The sequence below is a fragment of the Pelobates fuscus genome, chromosome 13 (assembly GCF_036172605.1).
Source record: "Pelobates fuscus isolate aPelFus1 chromosome 13, aPelFus1.pri, whole genome shotgun sequence".
In the NCBI taxonomy this organism is placed as follows: Eukaryota; Metazoa; Chordata; class Amphibia; order Anura; family Pelobatidae; genus Pelobates; species Pelobates fuscus.
The window spans coordinates 4640993-4653519 of record NC_086329.1 but is presented as its reverse complement, the minus strand read 5'-3'; the positions used below and the strand labels follow the sequence as shown (position 1 = coordinate 4653519).

The 12527-nt window shown below is 45.5% G+C and overlaps 1 protein-coding gene across 1 annotated transcript in view; it reads left to right on the top strand.

The window, feature by feature from the left end:
- The window catches only part of LIN52 (lin-52 DREAM MuvB core complex component), a 41316-nt gene extending 30519 nt beyond the window's left edge, over nt 1–10797 (top strand). The window contains exon 6 of the mRNA XM_063438975.1: nt 10037–10797. Within this exon, the coding sequence (XP_063295045.1) occupies nt 10037–10092 (56 nt within the window). The 3' untranslated portion in view covers nt 10093–10797. The remainder of the gene's footprint in view (nt 1–10036) is intronic.
- Nucleotides 10798–12527: the final 1730 nt, after the last annotated feature.

Below are 12527 nucleotides of genomic sequence, written 5' to 3'. Positions count from 1 at the left end.
CTATACATTGCTGTATGACGGTTGTTCTTTTTGTCCTATACATTGCTATGTGACAGTTGTCCTTTTTGTCCTATACATTGCTGGGTGACACAGTTGTCCTTTTTGCCCTATACATTGCTGGGTGACACAGTTGTCCTTTTTGCCCTATACATTGCTGGGTGACGGTTGTTCTTTTTGTCCTATACATTGCTGTGTGACACAGTTGTTCTTTTTGCCCTATACATTGCTGTGTGACACAGTTGTTCTTTTTGCCCTATACATTGCTGTGTGACGGTTGTTCTTTTTGTCCTATACATTGCTATGTGACAGTTGTCCTTTTTGTCCTATACATTGCTGGGTGACACAGTTGTCCTTTTTGCCCTATACATTGCTGGGTGACGCAGTTGTTCTTTGTGCCCTATACATTGCTGGGTGACACAGTTGTCCTTTTTGCCCTATACATTGCTGGGTGGCACAGTTGTCCTTTTTGTCCTATACATTGCTGGGTGACACAGTTGTTCTTTTTGCCCTATACATTGCTGGGTGATGGTTGTTCTTTTTGCCCTATACATTGCTGGGTGACACAGTTGTTCTTTTTGTCCTATACATTGCTGGGTGACGGTTGTTCTTTTTGCCCTATACATTGCTGGGTGACAGTTGTTCTTTTTGCCCTATACATTGCTGGGTGACGCAGTTGTTCTTTTTGTCCTATACATTGCTGTGTGACGGTTGTTCTTTTTGCCCTATACATTGCTGGGTGACAGTTGTTCTTTTTGCCCTATACATTGCTGGGTGACACAGTTGTTCTTTTTGTCCTATACATTGCTGTGTGACGGTTGTTCTTTTTGCCCTATACATTGCTGGGTGACGGTTGTTCTTTTTGCCCTATACATTGCTGGGTGACGGTTGTTCTTTTTGCCCTATACATTGCTGTGTGACGGTTGTTCTTTTTGCCCTATACATTGCTGGGTGACGCAGTTGTTCTTTGTGCCCTATACATTGCTGGGTGACACAGTTGTCCTTTTTGCCCTATACATTGCTGGGTGACACAGTTGTTCTTTTTGTCCTATACATTGCTGTGTGACACAGTTGTCCTTTTTGCCCTATACATTGCTGGGTGACACAGTTGTTGTTTTTGCCCTATACATTGCTGGGTGACGGTTGTTCTTTTTGCCCTATACATTGCTGGGTGACACAGTTGTTCTTTTTGCCCTATACATTGCTGTGTGACGGTTGTTCTTTTTGCCCTATACATTGCTGGTGACACAGTTGTTCTTTTTGCCCTATACATTGTTGGGTGACACAGTTGTTCTTTTTGTCCTATACATTGCTGTGTGACGGTTGTTCTTTTTGCCCTATACATTGCTGGTGACACAGTTGTTCTTTTTGCCCTATACATTGCTGGGTGACGGTTGTTCTTTTTGCCCTATACATTGCTGGGTGACACAGTTGTTATTTTTGCCCTATACATTGCTGGGTGACAGTTGTCCTTTTTGCCCTATACATTGCTGGTTGACACAATTGTCCTTTTTGTCCTATACATTGCTGGGTGACGCAGTTGTCCTTTTTGTCCTATACATTGCTGGGTGACACAGTTGTCCTTTTTGTCCTATACATTGCTATGTGACAGTTGTCCTTTTTGCTCTATACATTGCTGGGTGACGCAGTGGTCCTTTTTGCTCTATACATTGCTGGGTGACGGTTGTTCTTTTTGCCCTATACATTGCTGGGTGACACAGTTGTTCTTTTTGCCCTATACATTGCTGGGTGACGCAGTGGTCCTTTTTGCTCTATACATTTCTGGGTGACGGTTGTTCTTTTTGCCCTATACATTGCTGGGTGACACAGTTGTTCTTTTTGCCCTATACATTGCTGGGTGACGCAGTGGTCCTTTTTTGCCCTATACATTGCTGGGTGACAGTTGTCCTTTTTGCCCTATACATTGCTGGTGACACAGTTGTTCTTTTTGCCCTATACATTGCTGGGTGACGCAGTGGTCCTTTTTTGCCCTATACATTGCTGGGTGACGCAGTGGTCCTTTTTTGCCCTATACATTGCTGGGTTGCCAATGATTCCATTCCAATATTCTATTTGATGTTATGTCCCCCATCAGCCATAGTGGTGTGTTCCACTATTTGTAGATAGAGGGTCCAAGTTCTTTCATCCAACTTATTGGGGGTGTTAATATTTTCATGGGTTAATAGGGTCACTTGATAAATTGTGGTCTTCAGGAGGATTCACAGCCACAAACATTTCCATAAGTAAATTAAGTATTCATTGGCTTTTTCTGGCTAATCAAAGGCATCTGATAAAGCATTCTGGCTGTTTAATAAATGAATTGTGACTGATTACCTATTAATATGGACGCCTGAGGAATTCACCCACGGTGAAGCAGAGCAGTGAAATAGAGAGGGTCTCGTCCCCCTGGGAAATCAGGGCTTCATGTCTGCAGCTTAAATATCTCGCTCAAGTATCAATAAGGAGGTAATTGAATTTTGAGCACAAACATGATGCCCTGTTGATGACAGAGAAGTGGGGGTGGGGTGTTTTCTTTCAATGCCCTGAACACCCTTCTCCTGAATCTCTACAGAAGATAGATGCTAAATCTATTCCTGAAAGGTTTGACTGTAAGCTGTAAAGATGCATGGATCGAGGGGAGGGGGGATATGCCTCTCCAGGGCTCCTCCTTCCCACCCTCCCAGTGGACTTGAGGAAAATGGACAATTTAATTTGTTATCAGCGAAGGATAATGTACCATTGGGTATCAGCTTGTATCCGCAGTGTTAGCGATGTTATCGCTAGCATAATGGGAGCTTGTCTGAATGGGCGACTGAGAGAACATTATTAGTAGAGGTAAACTCATCATTCCTGACTGTCAGGGTTAGGGTGAGACGGTTTCACTAGTTTGCTGTTTGCGCTGGAGGTTTTTCCTGGCAGGCCTCCTTTATATTAATATATGGGATTATAAAGATCTCCTCACTATAAACGATAAGCTGATCTGTGTCCTTATAGTACAAAGTGCACAATTCCTGTAAACTCCGTCTTTGCCAGCTTGTAAGAATACAGAATAATGTGCAATAAATAGTTCAATCCTTTTTCTCTTTTTTTGTTTTGTTTTTGTGTCAAGTATTAGCTTTTTTTTCTGCACCCAAATTAAATTATTATTATTATTATCGCCATTTATATAGCGCCAACAGATTCTGTAGCGCTTTACAATAATATGTTGATAATATAGCATCAAAAATGACGCAATACTTTGTTAGTATTCACATGTCTTAGAAATTCCTCTGGGGATTAGCCTTTACATATCTCTTGAGCTTTTATAAAAAACAGTGCACTCTATTAAAAACGCCAATGACTCAAGTTTTCATACGTGAAGAGGGAAATGTGTGATTGATATTAAAAACATAACTTTTAATAAGCAACCAGTATAAAAAGGTAAACTAACTATAAATGAAGGATATAAAGGGGATCCAAAATGGAACCGTAGATAATCTGATAAATTCTTGTAGTTCTAAGTAGCGGTTACTGCTTAGAAGCTAGTTACAAATTCCTAATGAAAACCAACCTTAAAAAAGAGAGGGGGAACGATTGAAGAGAAAGGTCGCATGCTTGCTGAGCTCCAGGCCAATTCACGGGGAAAACACCACTTTTAACCCCCTTAAATGGGCCAAACCCACCCCAGGGTGACCCCAGCGCACAAGCAAGGCTAATGGGGCGAAAAAACAAAAAACTCAAACCTGAAAAGCCCACGAAGGGCATGGATATCGACGAGCTGTGGCGGCAGACCCGCGGCGCCCCAGGCCCCAATATGGCGTCTATGCATGGCGGGTGCTCCGACTTCTATGAGGAGTCGTCGGATGAAGGCGAGGGGGGATTTACCCCGGGCCGGCCTCAGTCATCACCAGCTCGAACGCAACCCCAGCCACCTGCCATGGCCCCCACGCCTGTGAGCATGGAAGCCATCAGAGAGCTTATGGCGGAACATCATAAAAAGATATCGGCGGATGTCACCTCCATCAGGGATACACTGCAGGGCCTAACTGGTCGAATCGGGACCGTGAGAAATACCATGAACACCCAAAGCAGCCAAATACATACGCTACAACAGGAGGTTCAGGAGCTGAAACAGCTAGCTGGGCAGAATGTTCTACGATTTGCCGCGCTTGAAGACAAACGCCACCTAAAGCACCTTAAGATCAGGGGCATTAGCGACGACGTTCCGGACGCTGAACTACCCCATTTTACTAGGCGGCTCCTTACGGCTCTACTGACCCCGAGGGTAGCCAAAGCGGTGACAATAGATGGAATATTTTGAGTTCCAAAGCCTGCCAGGGCCCCAGCCACAGCTACAAGAGATGTTGTCCTGCAGTTCCAGACCTACCAAGATAGAACCGCAGTCCTGACAGCTCCCAGAGATCAACCATTTTACCTTTTCGAGGACATGTCTCTCACGTTCTACCCTGATCTCTCGGGAGCAACATTGCCCTGGAGGAAGTCTCTGCAACAACTGACAACCCTCCTGCGAGCACAACGCATCAGGTACCCCTGGGGCCCAGCTCATACCCTACTGGTCACCAAGGGCGACAACACACTCACGCTGCGTAGCATGTAGGGGGCACCGGCGACACTGGGACAGTTGAACCTCCCATCGCACTCACTGGCCCTACCGACACCAACTGACAAGCAAGCGAACCCACCGAATTGGAGCATGGCCAGCGCTGCAGAATTCATCCCCAGAAGATACACCGGTGCACCTAAAGCTGCAGCAACCACCTGAAAATATCGGGATTATAACTGAACTTGCCGGGACATTACCCTAAGATGCTGAATCCACTTAAGACAGCTGCTCTCTGGCGAGCTAACACCCTGCTTGGCAGATGACCGCACTCCTTTACCCTGCTGACAAACACATATCACACGTTAGCGAAAGGACCCACTATAGGGAGTCCCATAGGGTAGGTACAGAGTTAACCCCTTGCATTCCTGACACTACATAGGCACTCCGAACTAGCCTACCTGCCCAGTAACCAGGAGCTGACATTTAGCCTTCACCTAACCTCCCTCATGAGAGCGCTGACCTCCATGCACACGACCATGAAGGGCCCTCCGAGGACCTCTCAACCTGACGACAAGCGGGTACCACACACACCCCCCCCAAGCAATGTAGTCACACTGCAGACACAGCAAACCACATAGACACAACCCACAACACACCTGCTCAGAAGAGAACTCTGCTCCACCTGCACAAAAGTAACCTGGCCTCCAACAACCCACCATAATTGTACAGTGCATACAACTGCCACCACTTCAGATGTGTTATGTATACTAACAAATAAGCATTAACCTTAGCAATGTTACATTATTAATCTCTGATGTTCAATGTTAGTCTACAAAATATAGCCTTGTTAACCTCTTTGTAATCTTAAACATAACTGCATTTTGTTCCAGCGTGTACTTTAACTAACAAACAAAACATTGTGCACAGTATTTCCTATGCCATGATATCAGCTGTTGTTAACCGGTCTCGTACCGCTGTCGTGGCGTCACAGACCTGACTGTCAACCCATGCACGAACAAAATAAAGAATTTAAAAAAAAAAAAAAGAGAGAGAGGGGAGGGTTTCATATAGTTTGTAGGACAAATTTATAAAATAGGTAGACAGTCATTAAACTTAATTTGATATTGAAAAGCCTTACCTAGATGGAGGGGAACAGTTACAAATATTTAAACATTAGTCACATAATATCCCTGGACCCTGCAGCCCACAAATTTCCAAACTTGTTCCAGTCTTGCACAGGCACAATGCAGACATTAAGAGATCCCTATTTATTAACACTGAGCTGCCATTTGTCTGGCCACTAACTAAATGTAAAGGATAAACGTTTACTCTCTGGAGCCATTAATAAGAACTTTTGTCCATTTCCATGTGATGCTTCATTTTCTTTAAATGTGAATTAAAGAATTAGCAATCTGGCTCAGTCCTGGCACCGCCAGGGCACACGTTGCATTGGTAGAGGAATAACAAGCATGGTTTTGCTTCCTCCTCCTGTCTCAGTGCTGATTGACAGGTGCAAAGGGTGGAGCTTGTAACAATGTAGTATGGTGGATTTTTCCAGTTAACTTTCCTTTTTTAGACTTACATACTTGAATACAGAAGTGATACGTAAATATAATCTTGAAAAACCATAGCGTGTAAGTATATCTGTAAAGAATGCTTAACTTGCTTACAATTCCGTGTTCTCTGCACAGTTACAATGTATGTTTTAGGGCTTACTGTATTGTGGTTCTGTCATTTTATTATTTTTTTGTTTGTTTCTGTTAAATAATACTGTATACTTTGCAGTATTGTATTTCTAATGCAGTTTGTGAATCTTGAAAAATATATATACATTTTTCCAATTTACAAGGATTTCCAGTGAGCGCATTGGGTCTCATCAGGCATTTAAAACATCCATGTACTGTGGAATGCTGGGATATAATTGGCAGAACTGCACAAATAACTGTTCCTGATTGGCTGCTTGCACCACATGATCTTTGCACCTTTTTATTATCAGTAATTACCATTGAGAGTTTAAAATATGTAATTTCAGGATAACCAGCTACACTGTGTAATTGTCAGATGTTGTCATCTGGTAGTTACAGATTCATGTCCTGTAGCTTGGGTCGATGGCAATAATATTATTCTCACCTCATTTATTTAAAGAATATTTCTGGTCTCTAGTTGGACCCAGGGCTGATCTTCTACTAGACAAAACAATCTCCATCATGCTTCATCATTGCTTTCTATGTCCCTGCTACCTATCTCTGCCCTCGTTCCTCTTCCCAATGTTCCTAATTCTTTCTCTCCCCCTTGCTCCAACATTGCTTTCTATGTCCCTGCTACCTATCTCTGCCCTCGTTCCTCTTCCCAATGTTCCTAATTCTTTCTCTCCCCCTTGCTCCAACATTGCTTTCTATGTCCCTGTTACCTATCTCTGCCCTCGTTCCTCTTCCCAATGTTCCCAATTCTTTCTCTGCCCCTTGCTCCAACATTGCTTTCTATGTCCCTGTTACCTATCTCTGCCCTTGTTCCTCTTCCCAATGTTCATAATTCTTTCTCTCCCCCTTGCTCCATCATTGCTTTCTATGTCCCTGTTACCTATCTCTGCCCTCGTTCCTCTTCCCAATGTTCCTAATTCTTTCTCTCCCCCTTGCTCCAACATTGCTTTCTATGTCCCTGCTACCTATCTCTGCCCTCGTTCCTCTTCCCAATGTTCCCAATTCTTTCTCTGCCCCTTTCTCTCTCCACTGTGTTCCCTATTGCTCTCTGCCTCTTGTTCTCCTTTTTCTGTATTCTGATGCAGTAATTATAACCGCTTTCTCCATACAGATCCTTGCTGGATACAATCTGGGTTTCAGTAGCTCTGATTATTTTGTTAAGCGTTATTCGAATAGACAGGACTGAGTGAAATTAATCAATCTAAATTCAATTAGCATCATGTTTAACCCAGTGATGGACGTCTCAAGGTGAAGCCACCATCAGTGCTTCATTCATTAGTATTCTGTCCACTTACATCCTCCTAAATTACAATCCACAGAGCTCCCTTTATAGCCACCATGGAGAAAATTATTCATCTCCGGCACCATCTCAGCCCGTACAGGGACAACACCAAACATCCTTACCCCACCCCTACACAACACAGGACATCCATACGTTCTGACTATATTGCACCATATAGCAGTATATCTCCATTTTGTATATTGTACAGCACTTGTATACCCCTCTGGTGTATATTTCACAACACTTGTATAACCCTCTGGGGTACACTGCATAGCACTGTGTATATCTCCTTGGGGTATACTGCATGGCACTGTGTATATCCCCCGGGTGTATACTGCACAGCACTGTGTATACCCCCTGGATTATATTGCACGGCACTGTGTATACCCCCTGGTTTATATTGAACGGCACTGTGTATACCCCCTGGTTTATATTGAACGTCACTGTGTATACCCCCTGGTTTATATTGCACAGCACTGTGTATACCCCTGGTGTATTTTAGATAGCACTGGGTATATCACCCTGGTGTGTGTTGTACATCGCTGTGTATTTTTCTCCTGTGTATATAGCACAGCGCTGTGTATTACCCCCGTGTGTGTTTCACAGCGCTGTCTATCTTTCCCCCTGTGGGTGTTGCACAGCGCTGTGTATTTTCCCCCCTGTGGGTGTTGCACAGCGCTGTGTATTTTTCCCCTGTGTATATAGCACAGCGCTGTGTATTTCCCCCCTGTGGGTGTTGCACAGCGCTGCATATTTCCCCCCTGTGTGTGTTGCACAGCGCTGTGTATTACCCCCTGTGTGTGTTGCACAGCGCTGTTTTTTTCCCCCCTGTGTGTGTTGCACAGCGCTGTGTATTACCCCCTGTGTATATAGCACAGCGCTGTGTATTTCCCCCCCTGTGTGTGTTGCACAGCGCTGCGTATTTCCCCCCTGTGTGTGTTGCACAGCGCTGCGTATTTCCCCCCTGTGTGTGTTGCACAGCGCTGTGTATTTTTCCCCTGTGTATATAGCACAGCGCTGCGTATTTCCCCCCCTGTGTGTGTTGCACAGCGCTGCGTATTTCCCCCCTGTGTGTGTTGCACAGCGCTGCGTATTTCCCCCCTGTGTGTGTTGCACAGCGCTGCGTATTTCCCCCCTGTGTGTGTTGCACAGCGCTGTGTGTTTTCCCCCCCTGTGTGTGTTGCACAGCACTGTGTGTTTTTCCCCCCTGTGTGTGTTGCACAGCGCTGGGTATATTCACACACTGCTGTTAGACTCCTGGTAATTGAATAGATGCTGTGACGTTGTGCTGGCTGATCAGTGGAGGCGGTGAGGAGCAGTGATGGTGTAATTTACACTGGAATGGGCAGTGGGCAGCGCTGGAGGAGGTGCCTGTGTGGAGCAGACTGGACTTCCCGTCATATTTCATGCTGAGAGCCGTGCGCTCTACCCCGGGAATACACAACACGGCCTCTAATGGGATTTGGGAGCAGCATGTGTGAATTTGTTTCAGGAGTCTGAAATGAACAGATGTTGGTATAAATTACCTCTGTGTCTGACGTCTTGCAAATTAAAAGCGCGCCTGGCATTGCTAAACAATCTCGCCAGGTTCGGGAGGGAGAGGGGACAGGGCGGGGGACCCGGGTTCTGTTCTGTAAGCCTCCTTAATGTGAAGAAGAACAGAGAAGACCGGAAATAGAGATCATCATGGGGGCTTTTAATACTAAGTGTAAGCTAAACCGCTGAATGTGTTCGCTGAGGTCTATTGGGCCCGGAGGAATCCCACTGCGAATACATTATGGAGAGCCACGACTTTATCAGAAGTACCCCAAATAGTACAGCTCGGTGTAGTGGTTATGGTGTAAAGGAGCTGTGGGTGTTTATTGTAGGTTTATGGTATGTCCTTTGGAGCAGTTTTACAATAACTTGGCCTCTCTTAGCACCAACATCATGGACCTTCGGTGTCCTTGTGGCCTTGACATTAGCTGAGCAGCAGTGGAAGGGCTGGGCTTTGGGCGCAGACAGCGTATGATTTATTTTTTTTGTCAAAAACAACTTGCCACTAACCAGGAAGAAACGTAATACCATATCCACTACAATGAGCTTTAGGGACTGTGGTGCTACTCTTAGTGGGACATTCATTAAAAATGTGACAGTAAAATTGCAATAAAGCAATATATACAGGGCACCCACAGAAAGCTTTGGGAGAAACCTAGTAGGCTGGATTGTAAACTCTCTAGTAAATGTTGGAACGTCACAATGTCCGCATGCTTTGTTATTTAGTTTTTCTTTACATTTGTAATATATTATCTGTACCGTATAAAGCCTTGAGTGAAGCCAGACCTGAACCCCCATTTTTGTTTGCGGAAATAGGTGATTCTTAGAAGCTTTGTAAAATTCCAAACTGTATTTTTATGTGTGCGCTGTCCTTTTAATCTTTATAATATTGTGTGTCATAGGAGACGGGAAACCGGTTTCTACCTGAGTCGTGCACTTGGCCTGAAATAACGACCGCTCCTGTCTTATCTCTTCCAGCTCGGGAGATGACCCGTGGGAAGTTCCTCAATATCTTGGAGAAGGTGAAGAAGTGACTGAGTGGATGATCATTAAGAGAATTGACTGTGGACGTGTTATGGCGATCGTTCATTTTCTAACTCTGTCCATATGAGAGGACCCAGGATGGGTGTTGGTCCCCAGATCGCATTAAAGCACAGCCACTCTTAGTAAAGAGGCAGCTAAAATGTTTTTCTATGTTTCTGTGAGTTTTAAACTTTCCTGAACAGAAATCATTACTTTGAACAATGTGCAAATTAAAGAGATATTTGCAAATTGTCCAGTTACAATCTAAAAGCATACTTTTCAAAACTGTTTAATTAAGAACAAGTTTTATGGTTGATATATTAGTCCATGAAATGGCTATCAGAGTTTTGCTAGTTAAAGAACTTTACCTAACGTGGCACTCAATGCACTTCTGTAGTGGTTATGGTGCAAAGAGTCCACTGGTGCCACCTCACAGTAAGAAGCCAAAACATTTTTAAACAGTTTGACACTAACCTTGGTTGCAAACTGTACTTTTTTTTTTTCTTCTTCTAAAATATAGTCAAAGCAGATGTTCCCATTCTACTATCGTAAATCTTTCGACCTCATTCATTAAATGTGCAAAATGTCTTTTAGCCAATGAATTGAACTTTAGTGATATCGTAGAAGACCGGCAGAGCAGTGGGCTCCTGAAGCATCCTAGGCTTGACTGTGCTTGGGGGCCAGTGTCTACAACTATTAAAATATTCTGCTATTTAGTGGAAGTAGTGCCTTGTAGTTTATTTTATATTTTTTTTCATAAAAGTAGTGATTTTGCAGGCCTCCATAGCTAATTATGAGAGAACCCAGAATGAGGGAGATGGTATTGCATACAGGGATGCTACAATGGAGCTTAGTGTTCCTTTAAACCTCTAAATTACTGATCATGGAGCTCTTCAGGTGGGTGCCATGTGTTCACAGAGTTCTACAATCAGTTGAATATGTTCACAAAGCTCTGGGTGAGTTGGTGCTGTGTGACCATATCGCTCTGCAGGTGGGTGGATGGGATCAGTGTGTGAATGTGCAGCTCTGCAAATGGCTGGGTGCAGTGTGTGATCACAGAGCTCTGCCGGTGGGTGGATTGACGCTTTGTGTTTGATCGCAGAGCTCTGCCGGTGGGTGGATTGACGCTGGGTGTTTGATCGCAGAGCTCTGCAGGTGGGTGGATTGACGCTGGGTGTTTGATCGCAGAGCTCTGCAGGTGGGTGGATTGACGCTGGGTGTTTGATCGCAGAGCTCTGCAGGTGGGTGGATTGACGCTGGGTGTTTGATCGCAGAGCTCTGCAGGTGGGTGGATTGACGCTGGGTGTTTGATCGCAGAGCTCTGCCGGTGGGTGGATTGACGCTGGGTGTTTGATCACTGAGCTCTGCCGGTGGGTGGATTGACGCTGGGTGTTTGATCACTGAGTTATGCCGGTGGGTGGATTGACGCTGGGTGTTTGATCACAGAGCTCTGCTGGTGGGTGGATTGACGCTGGGTGTTTGATCGCAGAGCTCTGCCGGTGGGTGGATTGACGCTGGGTGTTTGATCACTGAGCTCTGCCGGTGGGTGGATTGACACTGGGTGTTTGATCACAGAGCTCTGCCGGTGGATGGATTGACGCTGGGTGTTTGATCACTGAGCTCTGCCGGTGGGTGGATTGACGCTGGGTGTTTGATCACTGAGCTCTGCCGGTGGGTGGATTGACGCTGGGTGTTTGATCACAGAGCTCTGCCGGTGGATGGATTGACGCTGGGTGTTTGATCACTGAGCTCTGCCGGTGGGTGGATTGACGCTGGATGTTTGATCACAGAGCTCTGCCGGTGGGTGGATTGACGCTGGGTGTTTGATCACAGAGCTCTGCCGGTGGGTGGATTGACGTTGGGTGTTTGATCACTGAGCTCTGCCGGTGGGTGGATTGACGCTGGGTGTTTGATCACTGAGCTCTGTCGGTGGGTGGATTGACGCTGGGTGTTTGATCACAGAGCTCTGCCGGTGGGTGGATTGACGCTAGGTGTTTGATCACTGAGCTCTGCCGGTGGGTGGATTGACGCTGGGTGTTTGATCACAGAGCTCTGCCGGTGGGTGGATTGACGCTGGGTGTTTGATCACAGAGCTCTGCCGGTGGGTGGATTGACGCTGGGTGTTTGATCGCAGAGCTCTGCGGGTGGGTGGATTGACGCTGGGTGTTTGATCGCAGAGCTCTGTCGGTGGGTAGATTGACGCTGGGTGTTTGATCACAGAGCTCTGAAGGTGGGTGGATTGACGCTAGGTGTTTGATCACTGAGCTCTGCCGGTGGGTGGATTGACGCTGGGTGTTTGATCACTGAGCTCTGCCGGTGGGTGGATTGACGCTGGGTGTTTGATCGCAGAGCTCTGCCGGTGGGTGGATTGGCGCTGGGTGTTTGATCACAGAGCTCAGGATTATGAAGAATATATCCCCTACATGGAGCCTGAATATAGAGGAAT